General features: G+C 47.2%; 1 protein-coding gene across 2 annotated transcripts in view; it reads left to right on the top strand.

Moving 5' to 3' along the window:
- Positions 1 to 21,128, top strand: part of MYOZ1 (myozenin 1) — a 52,771-nt gene that overhangs the window by 28,285 nt on the left and 3,358 nt on the right. For both annotated transcript variants that reach the window (XM_015423548.1, XM_015423547.1), the window contains 2 exons: positions 16,009 to 16,288; positions 19,936 to 20,101. In XM_015423548.1, coding sequence (XP_015279034.1) covers positions 16,009 to 16,288; positions 19,936 to 20,101 — 446 coding nt within the window. The remainder of the gene's footprint in view (positions 1 to 16,008; positions 16,289 to 19,935; positions 20,102 to 21,128) is intronic.

The following is a 21,128-nucleotide window of genomic DNA, read 5'->3' as shown; positions in this document are numbered from 1 at the left end:
GAGGGTGTATCCTCCAAAGTCACCATCCAGTAAAGGTAAAGGTTCCCTTGCTTGAAAGCCGGTCGAATCCGACTCTAGGGTTGCGGTGCTCATCTCCGTTTCAAAGCCGAAGACGTTTCCGTGGTCATGTGGCCGGCATGACTAAACACCAAGGCGCATGGAATGCTGTTACCTTCCCACTGAAGTGGTACCTATTTATCTACTTGCAATTTCTTGCTTTCAAACTGCTAGGTTGGCAGGAGCTGGAACTAGAGATGGGAGCTCACTCCATCATGCGGCACCCGGGTCTTGAACTGCTGAACTACTGACCTTCCGCAGCTCCTCACCATCCAGTACCCGGATACAAATTTTGTTCATGGCAGTGGAAAGTGCCATCAAGTCGCAGGCAACTTATGGCGACCCTGTGGGGTTTTCAAGGCAAGAGATGTACAGAAGTGGCTTGCCGTTGCCTGCTTCCACGTAGCAACCTTGGACTTCCTTGGTAGTCTCCCATACATGTACTAACGAGGGCTGACCCTGCTTGGCTTCTGAAATCTTTGGAGGCTTTCGTAATCCCAGCATTAATTAATGAGCACAATATAAGAACTTACCAAACCTTCCTGGATCATGAAAACCGATTAAAACCGTGGCAAGCACTACAAGCAATAAGTATAAAGCTAACAATTTGGGAAAGGAACCAACTAAGCTCTAGGTTTACAAAGGATAAAAAAATAGACTTTTACAACACAGAAACACAACTAGATAAGATATGGTTGAAAGGGAAGGATAAAATGATCCAAAAAATTTACAACTTCCTACTAGAAGAAGAACTAAAAGAGGATTCGAAAAAACCGACAATGATTAAATGGGAAAAAGATTTAGGTCGGGAAATAGAGGAGAGGGAATGGTTAAAAATATGGAAATCAATCAAGTTACTGAGAGCAACCTCCTATAAAGAAAACATAATAAAGATGATAAATAGGTGGCACTGGACGCCAGATAGGCTGCAAAAATGGTATACAAATGTCTCAGGCTCCTGTTGGAGATGCAAACATAATATCGGCACGTATTTCCACATTTGGTGGAAATGCGAAAAAATACAAAAATTTTGGAAAAGTGTTAAACAGATGTTAAAAGAAATTACAGGGAAAGATTTAGCACTGATACCAGAGATCTTTTTGCTGAATGTAACACCTGATGGGCTAAAGTTTAACGAGAAATGTATTATCTTATATGTTATTACAATGTCTAGGATTTTTATTGCTAAAAACTGGAAGTCTGATAAGTTACCGAGAAGGGATGACTTGACCAATATCTTGTATGAAGTAATTGAGATGGATAAGCTCAATATGTTTCTGGCGGGTAAAACAGAAGAACAATTTAATTCAAAATGGCAAAAGGCCATAAAATGGTATGAAGACAAAAGTTGATTTAACCCCCAAATGTATGTAACTGTAACAAGACTATATGTAAAGTTGGAAAACTCAAAATAAATTTATTTAAAAGGTCCCGCAGGGCCCTGATCTTTTCCGGGAGCACATTCCACCAGGTAGGAGCCGCCACCGAAAAGGACCTGGCCCTCGTGGTAGCTAGCCTGGCCTCTTTAGGGCCGGGGTCACTAGGTGGTGTTGTGACCCCGACCGAAGTGCTCTTTGGGGCCTATATGGGGAAAGGCAGTCCCTCAGGTATGCTGGACCCTGTATTTACATAAATAAATACAGGCTTTAAAGTACATATTGTCTCCATATGCAAGAATGAATACCAAACATGTTTCGGCCTTGGTCTTCCAGGTGCTGGAATGTGTTTGGTATTTGTTCTTGCAAATGGAGACAAAATATGTACTTTTAGACCTGTATATATGTAAATGGCCTTTTCCCTTTGTATTGGGATTCGGTTTGGATGTGGAGCCTGAGAAGGGTGGAGTTTGGGAGAGGAAGTCAGCAGTGACGCAACAGAGTCCGCTCCCCAGAACGGACACTTCCCCCCAGGAGGACTGACATTTCTGCCGTCTGGAGATCAGTTGCACTTCTCCAGGCGACATCTGGAGGCTGGGAACCCCACCGGCAGCCCGGTTTCTTGTGCCTCTTTGCTCTAAACAACATTATATCTGCCTCCAGAGGCAGCGCTGATCTTCTCATGACCCTAACCCCCTGCCTCCCCCGTCAAGGTTTTTGTTATACATTATTTCAAGCACTTTGCAAGCTTACTCAGGTTGGAATCTTTTTTAAAATACATGAAAAAATACTCTAGAAAGGAGTGAGAAGTAGCTTTATGATACTACTACCAATAATAATAATAATAATAATAATAATAATAATAATAATAACAACAACAACAACAACAACAATTTGGTCTTAAACCACCCTCCCTGGAAAACTGGGCTCAGGGCAGTATACAACAAGATAACAGATACATCATCATTAAAAAATTAAAACAGATAAAAACACAAGTGTCCTACAATGCCATTAATTTTTCCCCTGATGTAGCCATTAGCCTCATGGGAGGCAGGGGGTGGGAGTACCAGACAGATGGAACCATCATTGATCTCAACCAAATGCCTGGTGGAACATCTCTGCCTTGCATGCCCTGCAGAACTGTAACAGGTCCTGCAGGGCACAGATGTTATTTGACAGAGAGTTCCACCAGGTTGTAGCCAGGGCGCAAAATGCCCTGCGTCTGGTTGAGGACAGCCCGATATCTCTCGGGCTGGGGACCACCAGCAGATTTTGATCTAATGAGAGTGATGCTCTCCTGGGGGTATACCAGGAGGAGAGGCAATCCCGAAGATACGTGGGTCCCAAGCCGTTAACGGCCTTGAAGGTCAACACCAGAACCTTGAACCTGATCCGGCACTCCACTGGAAGCCAGTGCAGCTCGTGCAACACTGGATGGATATGTGCTGTACACAGTGACCCCGTGAGGACTCGCACAACCCACATTCTGTACCAGTTGGAGTTTCCAGGTCAGCCTCAAGGGTAGGCCCACGTAGAGCAAATTACAGTAATCCAGTCTGGAGGTGAGCGTTTCATGGATTACTGTGGTTAGATTGGAACGAGACAGGTAGAGATCCAGTTGCCTGATCTGGCGTGGTTGGAAGAACGCCAGTGTGGCAATAGTAGTGACCTGGGCCTCCATTGTTAAAGGGGCATTCAGGCTCTTGACGGTTGGTGCTGGTCTCAGTGGTATGCCGTCAGGAGCCGGGAGCTGGCATCCCAAACCAGAGTCTCCCTGGCCCAGCCACAGAACCTCCGTCCTAGAAAGATTCAGTTTCAGCTGGTTCTGTTTCAACCATTCCACCAATCCCTTGGCCAAGTTTCCTGGGGCAGTGTCCAGCCAGCTGCCCATCAGCAGATACAGCTGGGTGTCATCAGCATACTGATGACAACCCAGCCCGATCCTCTGTGCCAGTTGGGTGAGGGGGTGCATACAGACATTAAATAACATCATGGAGGGAATTGCTCCCTGAGGAACCCCACAGACTAAGGGGTACCTAGGTGACATCCTCTCTCCCGGCGCCAGCCTCCAGCCTTGGCCTTGGAGAAATGAGGTGAGCCACTTCAAGACTACCCCGTGGACTCCCATGTCAGTGAGACACTGGGTCAGAAGATCATGATCGACCATGTCGAATGCTGCTGTCAGATCCAGCAACAGCAGCAGGGCAGACCTGCCTCGATCCACTGTCTGTGGAGCTCGCCTGTGAGGGTGACCAAAGCCACCGCTGTCCCATGGAATGGGTCCAGGGCCAATGTGTCTTCCAAGAAACTCTGGAGCTGTTCTGCAACTGCTCTCTCAATTACCTTACCCAGAAATGAGAGATTCGAGATTGGATGGATCTAAAGGATCCAAGATTTTTTTTTTTAAGAGCAGTACAACCACATCGTCTTTCAGTCCCTCTGGGTAAACCCCTGAATGCAGGGACAGATTGATAATGCCTACCGGGGTGCCCTGAATCCCCTTGCCGCCGGCCTTCACCAGGCACAAGGGGCATGGATCCAAGAGGCATGTGGTCGGCCTAACAGCACCCAGGATCCTGTCAATATCGGCCTGGGAGAGTTGGTTGAAGCTGTCAAACAATGAATCCAAAGATAGCCGAGGGGCCTCAAGTTCATTTACTGTATCATTATTGGCTGGGAGGTTGTGGCAGAGCAACAAGACTTCCTCCGCAAAGAAGCTCGCAAAAGCCTCACATCTCTTGTACGGAGTCAAAGTATGGGGATGGAACGACATAATCTTGGCCAGCCTCGAAGTAGTCCAGAATCATTTTCTAAGGCGCATTTTAGCACTTCCCAAGGGGTCCCCAGCTGCCCCGATGAGAGCTGAAACTGGTATTCCCTCTCTTAAGGCTGGGGCACGCCTTAGAATGATCAGGTACTGGAAAAGAATGGAAAATCCACATTCTAATTCCCTCAGTCACCACCAGTCTTTTAATCTGCTCTTAGCTAAAGACTCGCAACGCCTTGACTTTCTTAACAAGATACGTTCAAGATACTCTATTTCTGATGATCTTTTGGGAGCATCCGTTGATAAATCCCAACTTAGAAACTGGATGTATGACTTTGATGCTTGGCTAGACCACTCTTTGCTACTAAAATCAAAAGCAGCACCATGGTACAAATTAATTAAATCAGACCACACTAGGACTCCATTCCTAGTTAATATCTCTAAACACACACTCAGAGCGTCCTTTACCTCTCTATGGTTTCAATCAATGCCAACAGCAATTTTGGAAGGCCGATTCAATCAAACTCCTTTGGCCCATCGTCTATGTATTTGTGGCACCCACGAACTTGAGGTTTTACCTCACTATATTCTCTTTTGCCCACTGTATTCTAGTCTGAGGGCTAAATTTTTATCAGGTATTTCATCTGGTCTTAGTGCTTACCCAGTTGAGGGGGGGAAATCTCATTTTTGTTATCTGACATATTGCATATGTCTCTTATAAAGTTTCATTATTTGCCCTCGCTGCAAAGAATATACGTTCCAAGGTGGCATCAGGAACGGCCATCATTTAGGCTACTGCATTAAATTAGTCATATTTTGTTACTGATCTTTGGTATTTTTGTATATCCTGACTCTAACCTATAGTTCGTTCACAATTTGTGTTTTGTAATTTTGTAACAGCCAATGGCTAACTACAATAAACTAAACTTAAACTGACATGCGGCGGGGGGGGGGGGGGGGGGGAGGTTTTGCTCTCCTGTCCCAGCTGAATATTTTAAGAGCACTCAATGCACAAGGAACAATTTTCCTATTTCAAATGAAAAAGATGCTTTCTTTTTTTTTGCAACTGCAAGTTCTAGAGTGACTGTAACTCCAGAAGTGTTGTTAATAACATAGACAGTAAGCATTTTGGGAAGCTCTTCATCAGGGAGGTCGAAATAGAAACACACATGGTCACCTCAATCATTCCCTTCAGAGCACACCGAAAGCAGCTCATGGTGCCCCCACCAGTCCAGGAGGCCCCCTCCCCCTGTGACGCGTGGGCCTTGCGATGCCAAGCAATTCCCTCTCCTTGGGACAGATCAGCTTTCAGGGCTTGTTTCTCCAGGAGCACATATAGAAGCGCTGGAACCGAAGAGAGCCAAAGTGCCTTACGGCGTCTGGGAGGTTGCCACTGCTAGGACTTCAGGGCAGAACTGCTGAAGAGTGCACAAGTTCATCCCTTTTCCTGGCACCGAAGGCCTGAGCCAAAGCTGAAGGTGCCCTTCAGAGACAACATCTCTGCTGGCTAGCTTAGAGGAGGAGTTGAGCAACCTTTTTTTGGTGGGGGAGCCGAAATCCAAATAACTGTCAGTTTGATTTTATTATTGAATGTATTTATGGACCATCATTCCTAATTAAAATGTTCTGATCTGCTTTGAATGCTAAGATGTGCACACAAAAAACCCGTCTTAAAATCCAGAGTTTATGATGCCCTACAGGTCACAGCTGCTAGCTCTCGCGTCCTGGGGGTGGTGGTGGTGGTGGAAAGCACCATCAAGATGCCGCTGGTCTATGTTGACCCCTGGTGGGATTTCCAAGGCAAGAGACATTCAGCAGTGCTTTGCCAGTGCCTGCCTCTGCACAGCGACCCTGGACTCCCATGGTGGCCTCCCATCCAAGCACGGACCAGGCCTGGCTCTGCTTGAGCTCCTGGGATCTGACCAGATGGGGCTAGCCGGCCGACAGGGTTGTCCGCTTCCAGGTGGGGCCTGGATTCCTCCCAGAATTACGGATTTCTCCAGACCACCTAGAGGAAATGGCCCCTCTGGATGACAGAGTCTATCCCATCCCGTCCCCACTGATATCTCTCCCCAGATCCCACCTTCCCCGGGCACGGCCTCCAAATCCCCCAGAATTTACCCAACCTGGGTTAGCTGACCTAACTGGCACATCAGAGAACTGAGAGATGTGCAACCTACCCACGTGCCCCTGCAGCTAGGCCAGATATAGGAGAACAGCAAAGACCCAGCAGTCTCTCTCTGGGTGATATCTCCATTCATTCGTTCATTCCTTCATTCATCAGGGCACTAAGAAGCCCAGAAGTGTCAAAGTGGCTTTTGAGGAAAGCAAGGGCATCTGGTGTTCCTCTTATCTGCCTGCTCTGCCTCCTGCCTGAGATGGGCGCACATGAAGAGAATAAAGAGGGACTTTCCTCCACCTCAACATAATAACAGAACCCATGATCACTGGTTCAGGGCAGTCCAAAATCAGTTCTTTGTCATATCTTGCATAACGGAATGCCTTGTCACAAGATATGGAGAGAGCTGATGTCCTCCAAGAGTTTGGCTCACTTCCAACCATCAGTGGCCCAGGAGGGAACTGGCCCTGCTGCTGGCTGGGTCAAAGTTTGGACAAACACCCGAGAAAGTCGTGGCCCTCTACAGCCTGATAAAGTGCTTCCATGCCATTTGGACCAGGAAGACCTGCATTCAGATCCCCGCTGAGTCTTGAAGTGTGCTGTGTGGCTTTGGGCCAGTCATTACATCTCAGCCTAACCTGTCTCACAGAGCAGCTGCTTGCAAGTTTAAGTTAGTGATGTTCCAGGTAAACAGTCTGGACCCTTGTGGAAGGAACACTCCAGTGATGTGATCAGAAAGCAAAATCACAGCATCAGACACAAGGAAACTTTGGCTTCTCCCTATTTACCATGGTTTCCCAAAGGCAAGAAGAGACTGAACTGGTCCATTTAGAATGGTGCCCATGGGTGACATGGTTCCTACCGACAACTTTCCTGGCACCCAAATGTTTACAGAAAGACTGGCCATTCAAGATCTGATTGGCTGTGTTGATTTTTTAAAATGTTGCTTTGGCTGCTGCCACCCCCACAGCACAAGGATCTTCACGGTGTGACGGAAGGTCAGCTGCGGCAGCCATTTTGCAACTGGCTCTGCCTGCTGCAGTGGCCATTTTGTGTAGGGTTGCCAGGTCTTACCTCCTCACCAGCAGTGGGTGGGAGGGAGCTCTCTGGGAGTGAGGGGCTGGGCAACGTCACTGCACATGATGTACCCGATGTGATGACGTCACACAGAAATGATGTCATCACACCGGGGGCATTGCATGGTGATGCTCTGGTATTTGGGGCAAAACTCTGTTTCACAGAGAGTGTTGCCAAAAATACAAGAGCATTGCCACGCGACATCCCTGCATGATGACACCCCTTCTGTGTGACGTCATCACATTGGGGATGTTGTATCAGGTCATGGCTGTTGGGGATGGGGCTTTCCCCTGCCGGCCACCTGGCCAGTGGCGGACAGGAGCCTGCAAAACCGGGGGATACCCCGCTCCCTCCTGGGGGCTGGGAGCCCTAATTTTGTGTCTGCCCCCACCATGCTGTGTCAAAATTCTAAAGGTGGCCCCAGGCTCAAAACGGTTGGGGACCCCCGCTTTAGAGCCACCCAGCATAGGAGAGCTGCACAGCTAAAATCTGCTCCTTTAAGACATCTCACAGGCCAGCAGCTGTGGAGGATTCCAGGATGAGTTTAAGATGGCTACTCATCTTAGCAACCTAGAACCCATCCAGGGCCTTGATTCTTCTCTTCTCTTCTCCCCTCCGCCTTCCTCTATTTTCAAACTTCCAATCAGGGTAGGGTGGTCTGACTCAGCCAAACTAGAAAGAAGAAGAGGCGGGCTAGGCTTTAATACTTATCCCAAACAGCCCAATTGCGCTCGGTGGCATTAAACTTCCGCGAGACATAAGCCAAGGGGTGCAGTTTACCATCTTCCCCCTCTTGCAGGAGAGCCCCTCCCATGGCCACATCCAACACGTCCACGTGCACAATGAACTTTTTGTTTTCATCTGGATGGGCCAACACCGGTTCGGAGGTGAACAAGGACTTAAAGTTGTCAAAAGCCACCTGACGTTCAGAAGTCCACAGCAGCCGAGCAATGGGTTTGGTGCTATTTGGTCCCTTCCCCTTAGTTTTGAGCAAGTCAGTGAGGGGGAGGCTGACTTGGGTGAAATTTGTGATAAAATTTTGATAAAAATTAGAAAATCCAAGGAAGGATTGGAGTTGCCTTCTAGTGCAAGGTGCTTCCCACCCCAGGACAACCCGCACTTTCGCCAGGTCCATTTCCAAACCCTTAGGGGATATGCGATAACACAAAAGGTCTATTTCCCCCTTGTGGAACTCACACTTGGACAGCTTGGCAAACTGCTTATGTTTGTAGAAAGTCTGAAGTACTTCCCTCACCAGCTTAATGTGCGATTGTTCATCTGGGGAGTACAGTAAGACATAATCCAAGTAAACAAGCCCCCCTCTGAACAGGTGCTTGTGCAACACTTCATTGATAAGGTTCATGAACACCCCCGGGGGCCCCTGAAGACCAAACAGCAGGACTCTATATTCGAACTGCCCCAGCGGGGTATTGAAAGCAGTCTTATACTCATCCCCCTCCCTGATGCACACTCGGAAGTATGCATCCCGAAGGTCCAGTTTGGAAAAGATTTTCCCATTTCGCCGCCTCTGCCAAGAGATTCTTTATAAGGGGTAGGGGGTACCCAAATGTGTGACCAATGCAAGTTTATGTCTAGAATTGGGCATAGTTAAAGTTGAAGCCAAGCTGAAACTTGTTTCTATTACTTACTGGCTGAGGGCAAGGCAAAACCCTCAGGGTCTCCTGACCTTATTTTTAAAAGACGGATTCCAATCGTCCTGGACAAAAGGGGTTCTCCAGAATCTTCAATCCATTGGACTAGCAGAGGACAGTATCCTCCATCTAGATACCTTTCATGCTAAAGCATTGATACAACAAAGGATATTTGACATTGAGAGACAGGAAGATATCACTAAGGAGAATTGCAAGTACTTAACTGCATCGGCCACATATCTTTCATTATTGGTGGTACCCGAGCAAAGAAGAGTCTATACCAGTGATGGCAAACCTTTTAGAGACCGAGTGCCCAAACTGCGACCCAAAACCCACTTATTTATTGCAAAGTGCCAACACGGCAATTTAACCTGAATACTGAGGTTTACTTTAGAAAAAACAACTCATACATTAATTTAAGATGATCCAAACAAAGTAAGGAAAGCAATCCCAAATGCTTTCATTTAGTTAAAATTATTTGGCAGAGAATTCCACAGTTTAATGACGGTCTGGGCCTGGCTGGGGCAATGGTACGTGTGCCCACAGAGAGGACTCTGAGTGCCACCTCTGGCACCCGTGCCATAGGTTCGCCACCACTGGCCTATACATTGGCAAGATGGCAGGCTTTCCCTTCTGCAGTTCTCAATGGAAAATTTGAAAAGATTCCTTTGGAGCAAAGACTATGTATGTGTGGATCTAATGGGATTGAATCAGTTGATCATATTCTACTTCACTGTAATAGGTATGTGGATATCTGTGCAAAGTTTATTGCCCCCTTGTTATGACCTTATCTTGGAGGTTCAGACAATGAAATCAGGAGAGTCTGTGAAAGGGACTAACTCCCAAATAACTATTAACTGTGCAAAATTTCTCACAGCTTCTTATAGAATATTTCAGAGACTTACAGCAACAAATTGACTTGTTCTACTTTAGGGTGATATTTTCAGGCATATAATGATTTTAAATAACTATATTAGTGTTTTATATTTACTTTTATGATAGGTATGTTTATGTCTACATTTTATTCTGATCTATGATCGTAAATAAATGTCTGATCTGATCTGGGGTAGGGGGTATGCGTTCGTAGTCGAGACTGCATTCAGGCCTCTGTAATCTGTACAAAGGTGGAGAGCCCCGTCCTTCTTTTTCCTGAACAACACAGGAGCGGCGAACGGGGAGGAGGCAATGAACCGTCTCAGTTCCTCCTTTTCTGTAGGGCTCATGGCATAAAGCTTGCCCTTTGGCAATTTATGCCCAGGTAGTAGCTCAGTAGCACAACCCGTATTGTGGTGGGGGGGCAACTCATCAGCCTCCTCTTCCTCAAACACCCTGGTCAAATCTCAGTAGGTGGGGGGAATGGCTTGTAGTTCCTCCGTTGCCAGGCACGCCTGTACTGGCTTGTCCAGAGGGGTAGGACCCCAACTGGGATCCCAGCCATGATCCTGGCACTTAGGGGAAATAAAACGCACCAGCCCTTCGTCCCACAAAATGCATGGGTCATGGTCATGCAACCAAGGGCTTCCCAGTGCCAGTGGGAACCTCGCAGCAGGGGTAATAAAGAATGGCCGGTGCTTCTAATGTCCCCCCGCTCCCATTCTCAATGGCCCAGTCCAGTATTTACACGGTTCTTTCATAGAAGAGCCGTCCATCTGAGTAAATACTATAGGTTCAGATAATTTCTACACTGGGGGCCCCAACCCTGTCACCAAGGAGGGGTTGATCAGATCTCTGGCACACCCCGAGTCAATAAGGGCACTCACACATACGAGTGCCCAAGTCTTGATTCATCACAGTCACCGAAACAAAAATGGGGAGGGTAATTGCTCACCGTGCGCGACGCGGGGTGTGTGTTGGACCTGCTGCTCAGCACCACTTACAGCAGGTCCTGGCCTTTTCCCGCTGGCTCATCCTCCTTACTCTTGGTGGAGCTGGAGCATTCTTCCACGACATCAAACTGGAGGGCCCGTTGCACTTTGGCTTTCGCGGTCCCTTTCTTGAATGGGGTATCAGGCTTCTTCCTCCCCGACTCCTTAGCCAGAGCAGACCCTTCCACGGCCCCAGGGCAGTCGACAGCAAAATGCCCGGCCTCTCCGCAACGGAGGCATAAGCCCTGCTTCATGCGCATTTTTCGGGTGCTATCCTTTGGTTTGGGGGCTTTCGGCTTCACTCGAGTGAATCCCATCTGGGGTGCCTGGGAAGGCCCATCTATCTTGATCTTCTGGAGCCAGGCCTCTGCATCAGCAGCTTCCCGCACCCATGCATTGAAGGAGATGGGGCGCACACTCTGCGGGATAGTTTCACGAATCTCTGGGTGGAGCCCCACCCGATATTGTTCTGCGAGCACCCCGTCTGCCCAGCCTTGCACTTTTGTTGCATAGCTTTTGAATTCCTCTGTGTACTCTCGGGCCATGCATCTGCCTTCAGGGTGCGCAGGTGATTCTGGGCGCACTCACTCTCCAACGGGTTTTCATACTTCACTCTGAGGGCCCACATAAATGCAGCCACCTCCTACAGCTCGAGGCCCCTTGCATTGTGCAAACTCACGTACCAGTCTGCCACCCCTCCCCTGAGTTGTGCTGCGATGTAGTCCACTCGTTCGGCATCGGTAGGAAACAGGTGGTTTGGATGAACTTCTCTACCTGCACCACAAAAAAGCCCAATTTCTCAGAGGTGCCATCAAACTTGGCATTGAGCAGCCCTTTGGGTAGAATCTCTGCCATCCTTGGCCCCAAGGCTGGAACTACTGGTGCTGGGGCCGGACCCAGGACTGGCACTTGCTCATCCGGTACTAGGAGGTGGGGCGGTGGCGGCAGGGGGACCTGTGACTGTTGCTGCTGTTGCAGGTGCATCTCAGCTTGCACCAACTGTGCGACCATGCCTGGAATCCCCATTGGGCGTCCTCTACCACCTGGATCATCCTATCCTGGACTTGTTTGATTCGGGTGAGGCATTCCTCTCAACCCTTCTTCTCTTTCTTGCGCCGAGTACGTGCCCCTGTCTCATGGGGCGGTTGATACTTGTAACGGCTCCCTCTTGCCAGGTGGGGAGTTAAAGTCCATGACTCTTGGGTGGTTGTATCAAACATGGACCACTTGAACCCCCTGGGTTCTGCCCAGCTCCGACTGAAGAGTCCCCCTTCAACTCCCAGCCCCAAGGACACGGGCACCGGCAGGGGCAGGGTTGTTGTGGAAACCATGGTCACAGGCAGGGCAGTAGTGACCGGTGTGCTGGTAACCGGGACATCTTGCTCCTTTGGATCCTTTGGCAACCGCTGGTCCTCTTCATCACCGCTCATCTTTGCAATGATACGGGTAGAGGAGAGATGGATTCCTGACTCTCTGTCAGGTACTTCAATAACTCAGCATCAACAGCAGGTCCTTGAACAGGTTTAGCTGTATTGATCAGAGTAAGGTGAAGTCAACTTAGACTCTTTGAGTCAGGAATGAGGCATACAAAATGGCAATAGTAATTATAGCGGGTTCATACAACACCCCCTGACACCTAGGAGCCAATATGCAAGTAATGCGGAGCGTGGGGAACTGTTTAACGGTTCAGAGTTGAGCAGGAGGCAACAGAAGCTTTGCTCCATGAGCGCTCAAGGCCAATGGCTAGATAAGAGGCAGAAGCGAGAAGCAGCTGCAGAACATTACACATTCCAGAGTCAGGACAAAAGCACCATGGCGGGGCTACCCGACATCGTGCTGTTCCCAGCTTTTCCCTGTTCACCACCAGAACAGACAGCCTGTGTGCATAGCTTCAGGCCCTGGAGAGGAAACCTTCATTACTGGGATTCTCTTCATCTGTCATCCCCTGCCCCCGCTGTGTTTCCTGACATTCAAGGGAACTTTATCCTTCTTGTTCTTAAAATGAGAAGCTCATATATTCTGGGGGAGGGACGTTCCCCAAAGACCTCCCCCCCAGCTCTGCCAGTCCATTTGGCCAATGGCCGTCTGCCCAGCTGGCAGATTGGGTGACCCACTGCAAAGAGCTGGTCACTGCTGCGGGATACGTGGAGTGAAGCATTAGATAATTCTACACTCCGCCTTGTGGGGTTTTCACTTCTCCTTGGCTATATTTAGCTGGCCGAACAGCTGGCCTTGGCAGCCCTGTTTACAGCCTGGAAAGCGTCTCCTTTCTGCACAGAACAGGCAAATGGTCCTTGCCCCATGGAAACAACAACAGCATAATCGAGGGGTTCCATAGAGGCAGACTCAAGTATGTTCTCATAAATAGTGATTTGAAAATCAGGAACATTGAGATATGGGTTTTTTAAAAGTGGAAATTTAATCATATAAAATATTTTATATATTTTTTCTTTATATGATGTAGCTTTGGTAAATTTTATGTTCATTTTTCATACCTTTGTCCTCTGGTCTAATTCTATATTATGGTCTACATTTTATGCCCATCTAATTATTGAAGATTTCACTACTTCGTCTTGCATTTTCATGTCTATTAACAGTGTATAAAATGCCTTTATAAATTTTTCATGTATATGGAGTAGAGTTTTGTCCAGGTCTGTAGGCTTTTCATAAAAGCCGGTTTGTTTATCTTTCGTATATCTGGAGTCAAGTTGTGTCCTTTCCCACCAATTCAAATAAATGTTCTGTTTTTGGAGAATATCTTGTGTTTTAAAATTGTTTTTCTTATCTAAGAGATCTTCATATCTCCACATTTGATCTTTACTAAATAAGGTGGGATTTATAAAGGCTTTGAGTGGCGAGACCCATTTAGGTATTTTTATGTAGAACATATTCGTAACTTCTTCCCATGACTTCAGGAGTGCTGCTCTTAAAATATGTTCTTTAAAATATTTATTTGTGTTGCTTTTTTCATACCATACAAAAGCATGCCCACCTAATTTCAAGTCATGACCTTCTAGCATTAGAATTCTAGGATTTTCCAGGGCAATCCATTCCTTCATCCATGTCAAGGCTGCTGCATTATAATAAAGATGCCACTCTGGTAGTGCAAATCCTCCTCTCTCCTTTTTATCCTGTAGTACTTTTATCTTTATTCTGGGTCTTTTACCTTGCCATATAAAGTGTTGGATCAATTTGTCCAGTTCTTTAAAGTACTGTTGGTTTCCTAAAATTGGTATAGTTTGGAATAAAAAAAGAAGTCTAGGTGAGACATTCATTTTTACAATAGCTATTCTTCCCATAAAGGATACTTGTAAGTTTTTCCAGTTTTCCAAGTCTTTTTTTAATTTCAGTCAAAAGTTTCATATAATTATCTTTTAATAACGAGCTGCATCTGTTGGTTAAGGTTATCCCTAGGTATTTTATTTTCTTCTGAACTTCAATACCAGAAATCTCTTGTAATTGTTGTATCTGGTCTTTAGTACAGTTTTTTATTAATATTTTTGTTTTCTTAAAATTAATTTTCAGACAAGCTAGCTGTCCATATTCTTTTAGAGAATTCAGAAGATAGGTGATAGATGTTTGTGGTTCTTCCAAAATGAATACAAGATCATCTGCAAACGCTTGGAGTTGCTCCGCCGACCACTTCAAAGGCCTCCAGAACATCCACAGCTATACTGAATGACTAACAACTGAAGTATAGAGAAAAACAGGGACACCCCTGGATGCTTGTGGCTCCCCTGTTCCCAAATAACTGTCCCTATGTCCTCACACAAACACAGAAACACAATCCAAACATTTCAAAATCTTCGTCTTCACATTGCGTACTGTATTAATTGAATGTACAACAGCCTGTCCTGTATCAGTTCTTGTAACAAATTAGTAAACCAATAACAGGTTTATGCCTAGGTTTTGTTTTTAATCAAGGATAATTAAATCCACCCAGTGCCATTCAAATCCGAGTCACACCCTTCTTAAGGCCATGGACTTCGATGAATTTAGAAGGGTGTAACTCTTTTAAGATGCCGTTGTCAGTCTCACGTGAGTAATGCTGTGCTTACTAAAGAATGACTACTGCTCAAGGACAGTATCTAGTACCTTGATGGGCAGTCATGGAAGAGACAGCGAGGAAGGGGCATAGAAGCAAGCATGGCCAGTTCTATGGTGACGAAGGATAAGCTTATCGCTTCAGATGGTAGATCTGGGGGGAGAGATGGGAGGTGGCTAGGGTTGCCAGCCTCCAGGTGGGGCCTGGGGATCTCCTGCTTTTACAACTGATCCCCAGCCGACAGAGATTAGCTCCCCTGGAGAAAGTTGATGCTTTGAAGGGTGGACTCTATGGCATTGTATTATGTTGAGGCCTCTCTCCTCCCCAAACCATGCCCTCTCCTGGCTCCACCCCCAAAGTGGCAACCCTGTATTTAACTATTAATTTAAGCTGTCTTGAACCACAAGGGCCCCGTTCACACGAGGCGATTTGGCCCGGGAACGGGACAGTTTGGGGCCGGATCAAACCGGCGCGATCACACCACAACATCTGGGAAGCGTCTTGCTTCCGTGGCCGAACTGTCCCTTTCCCGGGAAAATGCGCCTCAAACTGAACCACCTACCTCGGTGGTTCAAATGGATGAGGCGCCTCTTCCCGGGCGTCTGATCGCCGGCGCGTCTTTGCGCCGGCACAACCCCGGCCCGGATCCGAACTGCGCATGCTCCGACATGCGCAGTTCGGCCGGCCCCCGGTTAGGGCCGTCTTTTCTCCCCGGCGTTTGATCGCGCCGGGGAGAAAAGGCGGCTCGGCCGGGGATCCGTGGGATCCCACCGAGCCGTGTCAACGTTGGCGCGGCTTTTAAAAGCCGCGCCTCAAGAGGCTTTTCCCCTGCCGTGTGGCAGGGGCCAAGGAAAGGCAGGATATGTTTTAGAAAAATAAGTAAATAGATCAATGCCAAGCTGTGGTTTCTGAACAACTGGTCCAGCCTGGCCCCAGCACAAGCAGACAGCCCAAGTCCTGCCAGAAAGTAGGCGGCCTCTAAAGCCCTCTGTGTGTTTCATGGTCACAGTTACATAATTCTCTCTCTCTCCCCCTCCCTCCCTCTTTCAGGATCATTTTCAGAGGTTCATCCCACCTGTTGGGGGACATTATGGAGTTGATGCTCACAATTACTCACACAGTGGTGGGCGGATGGTGAGCGGCATAACTGGAGGGCTGTATGGATCCAGTAAACTGCACTACCCTCCCAACCCTCCTCCAAAGCCTGGGAGCAAAGGTGGAGCTGGAGGAACAAGAGTCGGGGGAACTGGAGCCGGCCACCCTGAGGGAACTGCTGGCACCGGGGGAGGAGTGGACGGTGGAGGAAGTGAGAACACCGCCGGTGGAAAAGGCAAGTGTCGCCACAGATGGGTCAATAAAAGATTCAGGAAGGAAAGAGGCCAGGGCCTCACCCGTCTTCCCCAACAGACGGGTTCCAAAAGGGCAGGATAGAACTTGAATCCTTTCCCCCAAGGTGTTTCCCATGCTCTGGATACCTGCGATAGTCACATTCAGTTGTTTATACTGCCTGGCTTTGCAAAGGGAGGTAAATTTAAAAATCATCCTAACTACATCCAAAGAATACTTTTCAAAACTGCATGAGAAATAATGTCTTGCTCTGTATGGGCCACCAGAAAACATAATACAGAAATCCATATGAAGCAGTGCTCTCAAAAACATCCATAGCCATAATTCTGGTTAAATTCGTTCTTGAAAATTTTTCTTTGGCCCACAAGTTTAGGTAACTCATTTCTCAGCTTTCAGGGTTTCACATTGACTGGATTTTCTAATTAATGGTACCTCAAAACCGAATCCTAAACTCTTCAGAGTATTTCATAATTTTATTGCAGCTATGACAAATTGCAGCTATGACAAATGTGTCATAGCACAGAAGTGAACACAGGGTTGTGTTCATCACCACAGCAAAAAGGTAACTTCTAATGCTAACATAACTTCGCCCCAGTAATTTCAATATTGCTTTAAAAAGCTCCATTTAATTGAATATTGGAGCCAATATAGAAAACATCTGGTTAAGAATTCAGTTCATCCACCACCACCACAGAATGGCTTAAAGCTAACATATCAATAAGCAATGACAAAAACATCATGTGCATGCATTTTTATGCCAGACAACAAAATGTATTCTGATGTGAAATGGATCAAGATGGGTAGCTGTGTTAGTCTGTAGCGGCAGAAAAGAGCAGGAGTCCAGGAGCACCTTAAAGACTGACAAAATTTGTGGCAGGGGAGGCGCTTTTGTGAGTCGCTGCCCAGTTCTTGAGACACAGCTAGAATGTGAGCCCATCTGTCCTTACATCGTGGGGAGTGGAGTGGTTTCTGGTGCCGAATGACAACGGCAGGTAAAGGACAACTGCAGGCATATTACAATAGCAGACACGTGTGTGTGCTCAGGTGTGATATGCAGAGGGGTCTCTCGGCAGTCTTTCTGTGGGAGAACATTTTAACCTTCCGGGATATTCAGTGGCTAACCTAAGAGTAGCGGTTCTTACAAAGGAATTTCAAAGGCAGATTAGAAAGAAAGACTGCAGAATTGCAATTGATAATGAAGCTCAAGACAATGCATCCTCCTGGACTGAATTGAAACCTCAGTTTCCTGTCTCATTATCTATGCTGATTTCTCCACGCCTACTTTTGTTGTTGTTCAGTCGCACAGTCGAGTCCGACTCTTTGCGACCCCATGGACCAGATCACGCCAGGCCCTCCTGTCTTCCGCCGTCCTCTGAAGTTGGCTCAATTTCATGTTCGTTGCATCGATGACACTGTCTAACCATCTCATCCTTTGCCGTCCCCGTCTTCTTTGACCTTCAATCTTTCCCAGCATGAGGGTCTTCTCCAATGAGGGCTCCCTTCTCATTGGGTGGCCAAAGTATTTGAGCTTCAGTTTCATTATCTGGCCTTCCAGGGAACAGTGAGGGTTGATTTCTTTTAGGATTGACTGATTTGATCTTCTTGCAGTCCAAGGGACTCTCAAGAGTCTTCTCCAGCACCATAATTCAAAAGAATCTATTCTTCGGCGCTCGGCCTTCCTTATAGTCCAGCTCTCGCAGCCATACATGACTACTGAGAATACCATTGCTTTGACCATGCGGACTTTTGTTGGCAGGGTGATGTCTCTACTTTTTATCATGCTGTTTAGGTTCGCCATCACTTTCCTCCCAAGGAGCAGGCGTCTTTTAATTTCATGGCTGCAGTCACAGTCTGCGGTGATCTGGGATCCCAGGAACGTGAAGTCTGTCACTACTTCCACGACTTCCCCTTCTATTTGCCAAGGAGTGATGGGGCCGGAAGGGGAAGGAGATTTGATGTTGAGCTTCAATGCCACTTTTGCGCTCTCCTCTTTTATTTATTTATTTATTATTTAGATTTTTATCCCGCCCTCCCCGTAGGCTCAGCAAGAGGCTCTTTAGGTCCTCTTCACTTTCTGCCATTAGAGTGGTATTGTCTGCATATCTGAGATTGTTGATCTTTTCCCCAGCAATCTTAATTCCCGCCTGTGATTCATCCAGGCCAGCATTTCACATGATTTACTCTGCATACATATTAAGTAAGCAAGGTGACAATATACATCCTTGTCGTACTCCTTTTCCTATGCTAAACCAATCAGTTGTTCCATAACTGGTTCTAACTGTCGCTTCTTGACCCTTATACAGGTTTCTCAAGAGACATGTGAGGTGGTCGGGTATTCCCATCTCTTTACTCCTACTATCCCTCTGCATATCACACCTAATCCAATCAAGCCTGCTATTGTTATTTGTCTGCTGTTGTCATTCGGCATCCAAAATCACTCCTTTCTCCAAGATATAGAGACAGATGGATTCACAGTCTAGCTGTATCTGAAGAAGTGAGCAATGACTCACGAAAACTCATACCCTGCCACAAATTTTGCTGGTCTTTAAGGTGCTACTGGAGTCTTGCTCTTTTCTACTGATGCAAAATGATAAATAAGAGTTGTACTGCCACTGAGGATGACTGACAGAGAGTGCAATACCATCATAATGGAAATATTAAATGCCGCAATGGATTTTTTAGATGCCATGGTGAGCTGGCACCTGGGATTTTTCAGGCCCTGGGTCAAGTGACCCAGAGGAAAGTAATCACCTGTGGGGCAGGGAATGGAATCCAGAGCTCTGTGCTCTACATTACTGCAAATTGCACAGGGCTAGTCGCATTTGCCTGTTACAGCCAAACCAGGAAAAGTTTTCTTGGGGCACCTTAAAGACTAACAGGTTTAAGCTTTTGTTGGCTAGACCCAACTTGCTGGGTCACTGAAGGGAAACCTCATTCAGCAGAAATATATGTACAGAAGAAGAGTGGGAAGGAGAAAAGGAACACGAAATGGAAACACGAAACAAGCCGTGCTCACCATGTGTACTTTGAATTTTCCCACAGAATTCATGGCCTTTTCATCCACTGTCTCTCTTACACACACACACACAAGCACACACAGCCTGCTCAGTGAGGTTTCACTTTAGTATCTGAAGTAGGCTCTAGCTTCAATGAAGCTCTAAACTGTCACAAGGCTCGTGGTTGTTTGTTGTGAAAAAGGCGGCACGAAAGCTTCTGAGGGGACCAGGACAGACGTGCCCACGAGACTCCCTTGGCTCTGTCTTGATCAGCCATAGTTGCATTCCTCCTCAGACCTTCCTTGTCTTGTGTTACCCCAACATTTGCTAAAATATTCTGAATTATGAGAAACCCACTACATTGCTGTGAATGAATGATGTCCATGTGTGAAAAAAAGCTGGACCCAGATAATTTACTCTGAGCACAGAGTTTGGGTGTTCTTTTTTTTGGGGGGGGGGTGTTATAAAACTTGGATTTCATTAGAAGAAATCCTTGGCTTGCTTTGGCTGTGTTTTTCCTACCCTCTCCCCCCGAGAACCCTCTCTGAATATATTTGCCTCACTTCAAGCACGCAAATGGAGGAGAAGAGACCATTTCCCTCACAACCTATTGTTTGCCGTCCTTGTGAAACAGGTGACAATAAGGCTGGGAGTGGGAAACACATCTCCATCTTCAAGACCTACCTCTCTCCATGGGAAAGAGCACTTGGCATCACCCCCCAGGAAAAAAGCGAATCCACGGTCGACCTCTTGTCATATGGCTCCAGAGCAGACCTCTGCTTTTACAAATCCTTTAACAGGTAAGGAAGCAACATGGACATATTGGCTGAACTAGGGCTGGAGAGACCTGGGTTCCAGTTCTCACTCAACCATGAAGTTCATGGATCAGCCACTCTCTTTCAGCCTGACCTACTTGACAGTATAGAATGTGTAGTGACAGCCAGTTTGGTGTCGTGGTTAGGAGTGCAGACTCTAATCTGGGAGAACCGGGTTTAATTCCCCCACTCCTCCTCCACTTGCACCTGGCTGGCGTGACCTTGGGTCAGTCACAAGTTCTATCAAGGGCAGTTCTCGAGAGAGCTCTCTCAGCCCCACCTACCTCACGGGGTGTCTGTTGTGGGGAGGGGAAGGAGATTGTAAGCTGCCCTGAGACTCCTTCAGGTAGAGAAGGGCCATGGGGTATGAATTCAACTTTGTCTTCTTCTATAAAATGGTAGCGGGGGAGAGGAGGCTTTATAGTTCCTTTATTCATGTATTTATTTTTCACATTTATATCCCGCTCCTCCCATAAACGGGCTCAGGGAGGGTTACAACATTTTGATAAATACAATAAAATTTAAAACACATTAGAACATATAAAACCAAAATTCATGCTTGCTGTAGGGAGAATCCGGCCAATTGATGTAACTAGGTATGGCTGGTTATCAGTAGGTGGGAGACTGCAACCTGGGGGGGGGCATATGTGGACGCCCGCTGCCTCAACTAAAAGGCCTGGCGGAAGAGCTCCGTCTTGCAGGCCCTGCGGAATTGCATAAGATCCCGCAGGGGGCCCCTGATCTCAATAGGGAGCCTGTTCCACCGGTGGGGGCCAGGGCAGAAAAAGCTCTGGCCCTGGTCGAGGCTAGGCAGGCCCGTAGCTCCTGTGCCCCCCCCCCCCGTGATTTTAATGGGGGCCCCTCCCCAATCCTCAGCTCCCCCCTCCCCCCAGCGGAGTTCACTTGCCTGGGAGCACATTTCCCGTTCCATCCCTTGTCTCTAGTTGGAATTGCAAAGCTGATTTGGCTTTAAGTACCTTGGTTTCCGTAAGGATGGAGGTGGATGGGGGGA

Source organism: Gekko japonicus, unplaced genomic scaffold, assembly GCF_001447785.1.
Source record: "Gekko japonicus isolate JY-2015 unplaced genomic scaffold, Gekko_japonicus_V1.1 scaffold3405, whole genome shotgun sequence".
Taxonomy (NCBI): domain Eukaryota; kingdom Metazoa; phylum Chordata; class Lepidosauria; order Squamata; family Gekkonidae; genus Gekko; species Gekko japonicus.
Note: the sequence above shows the minus strand (reverse complement) of the source record. Positions and strands in the feature narration are given on the sequence as shown.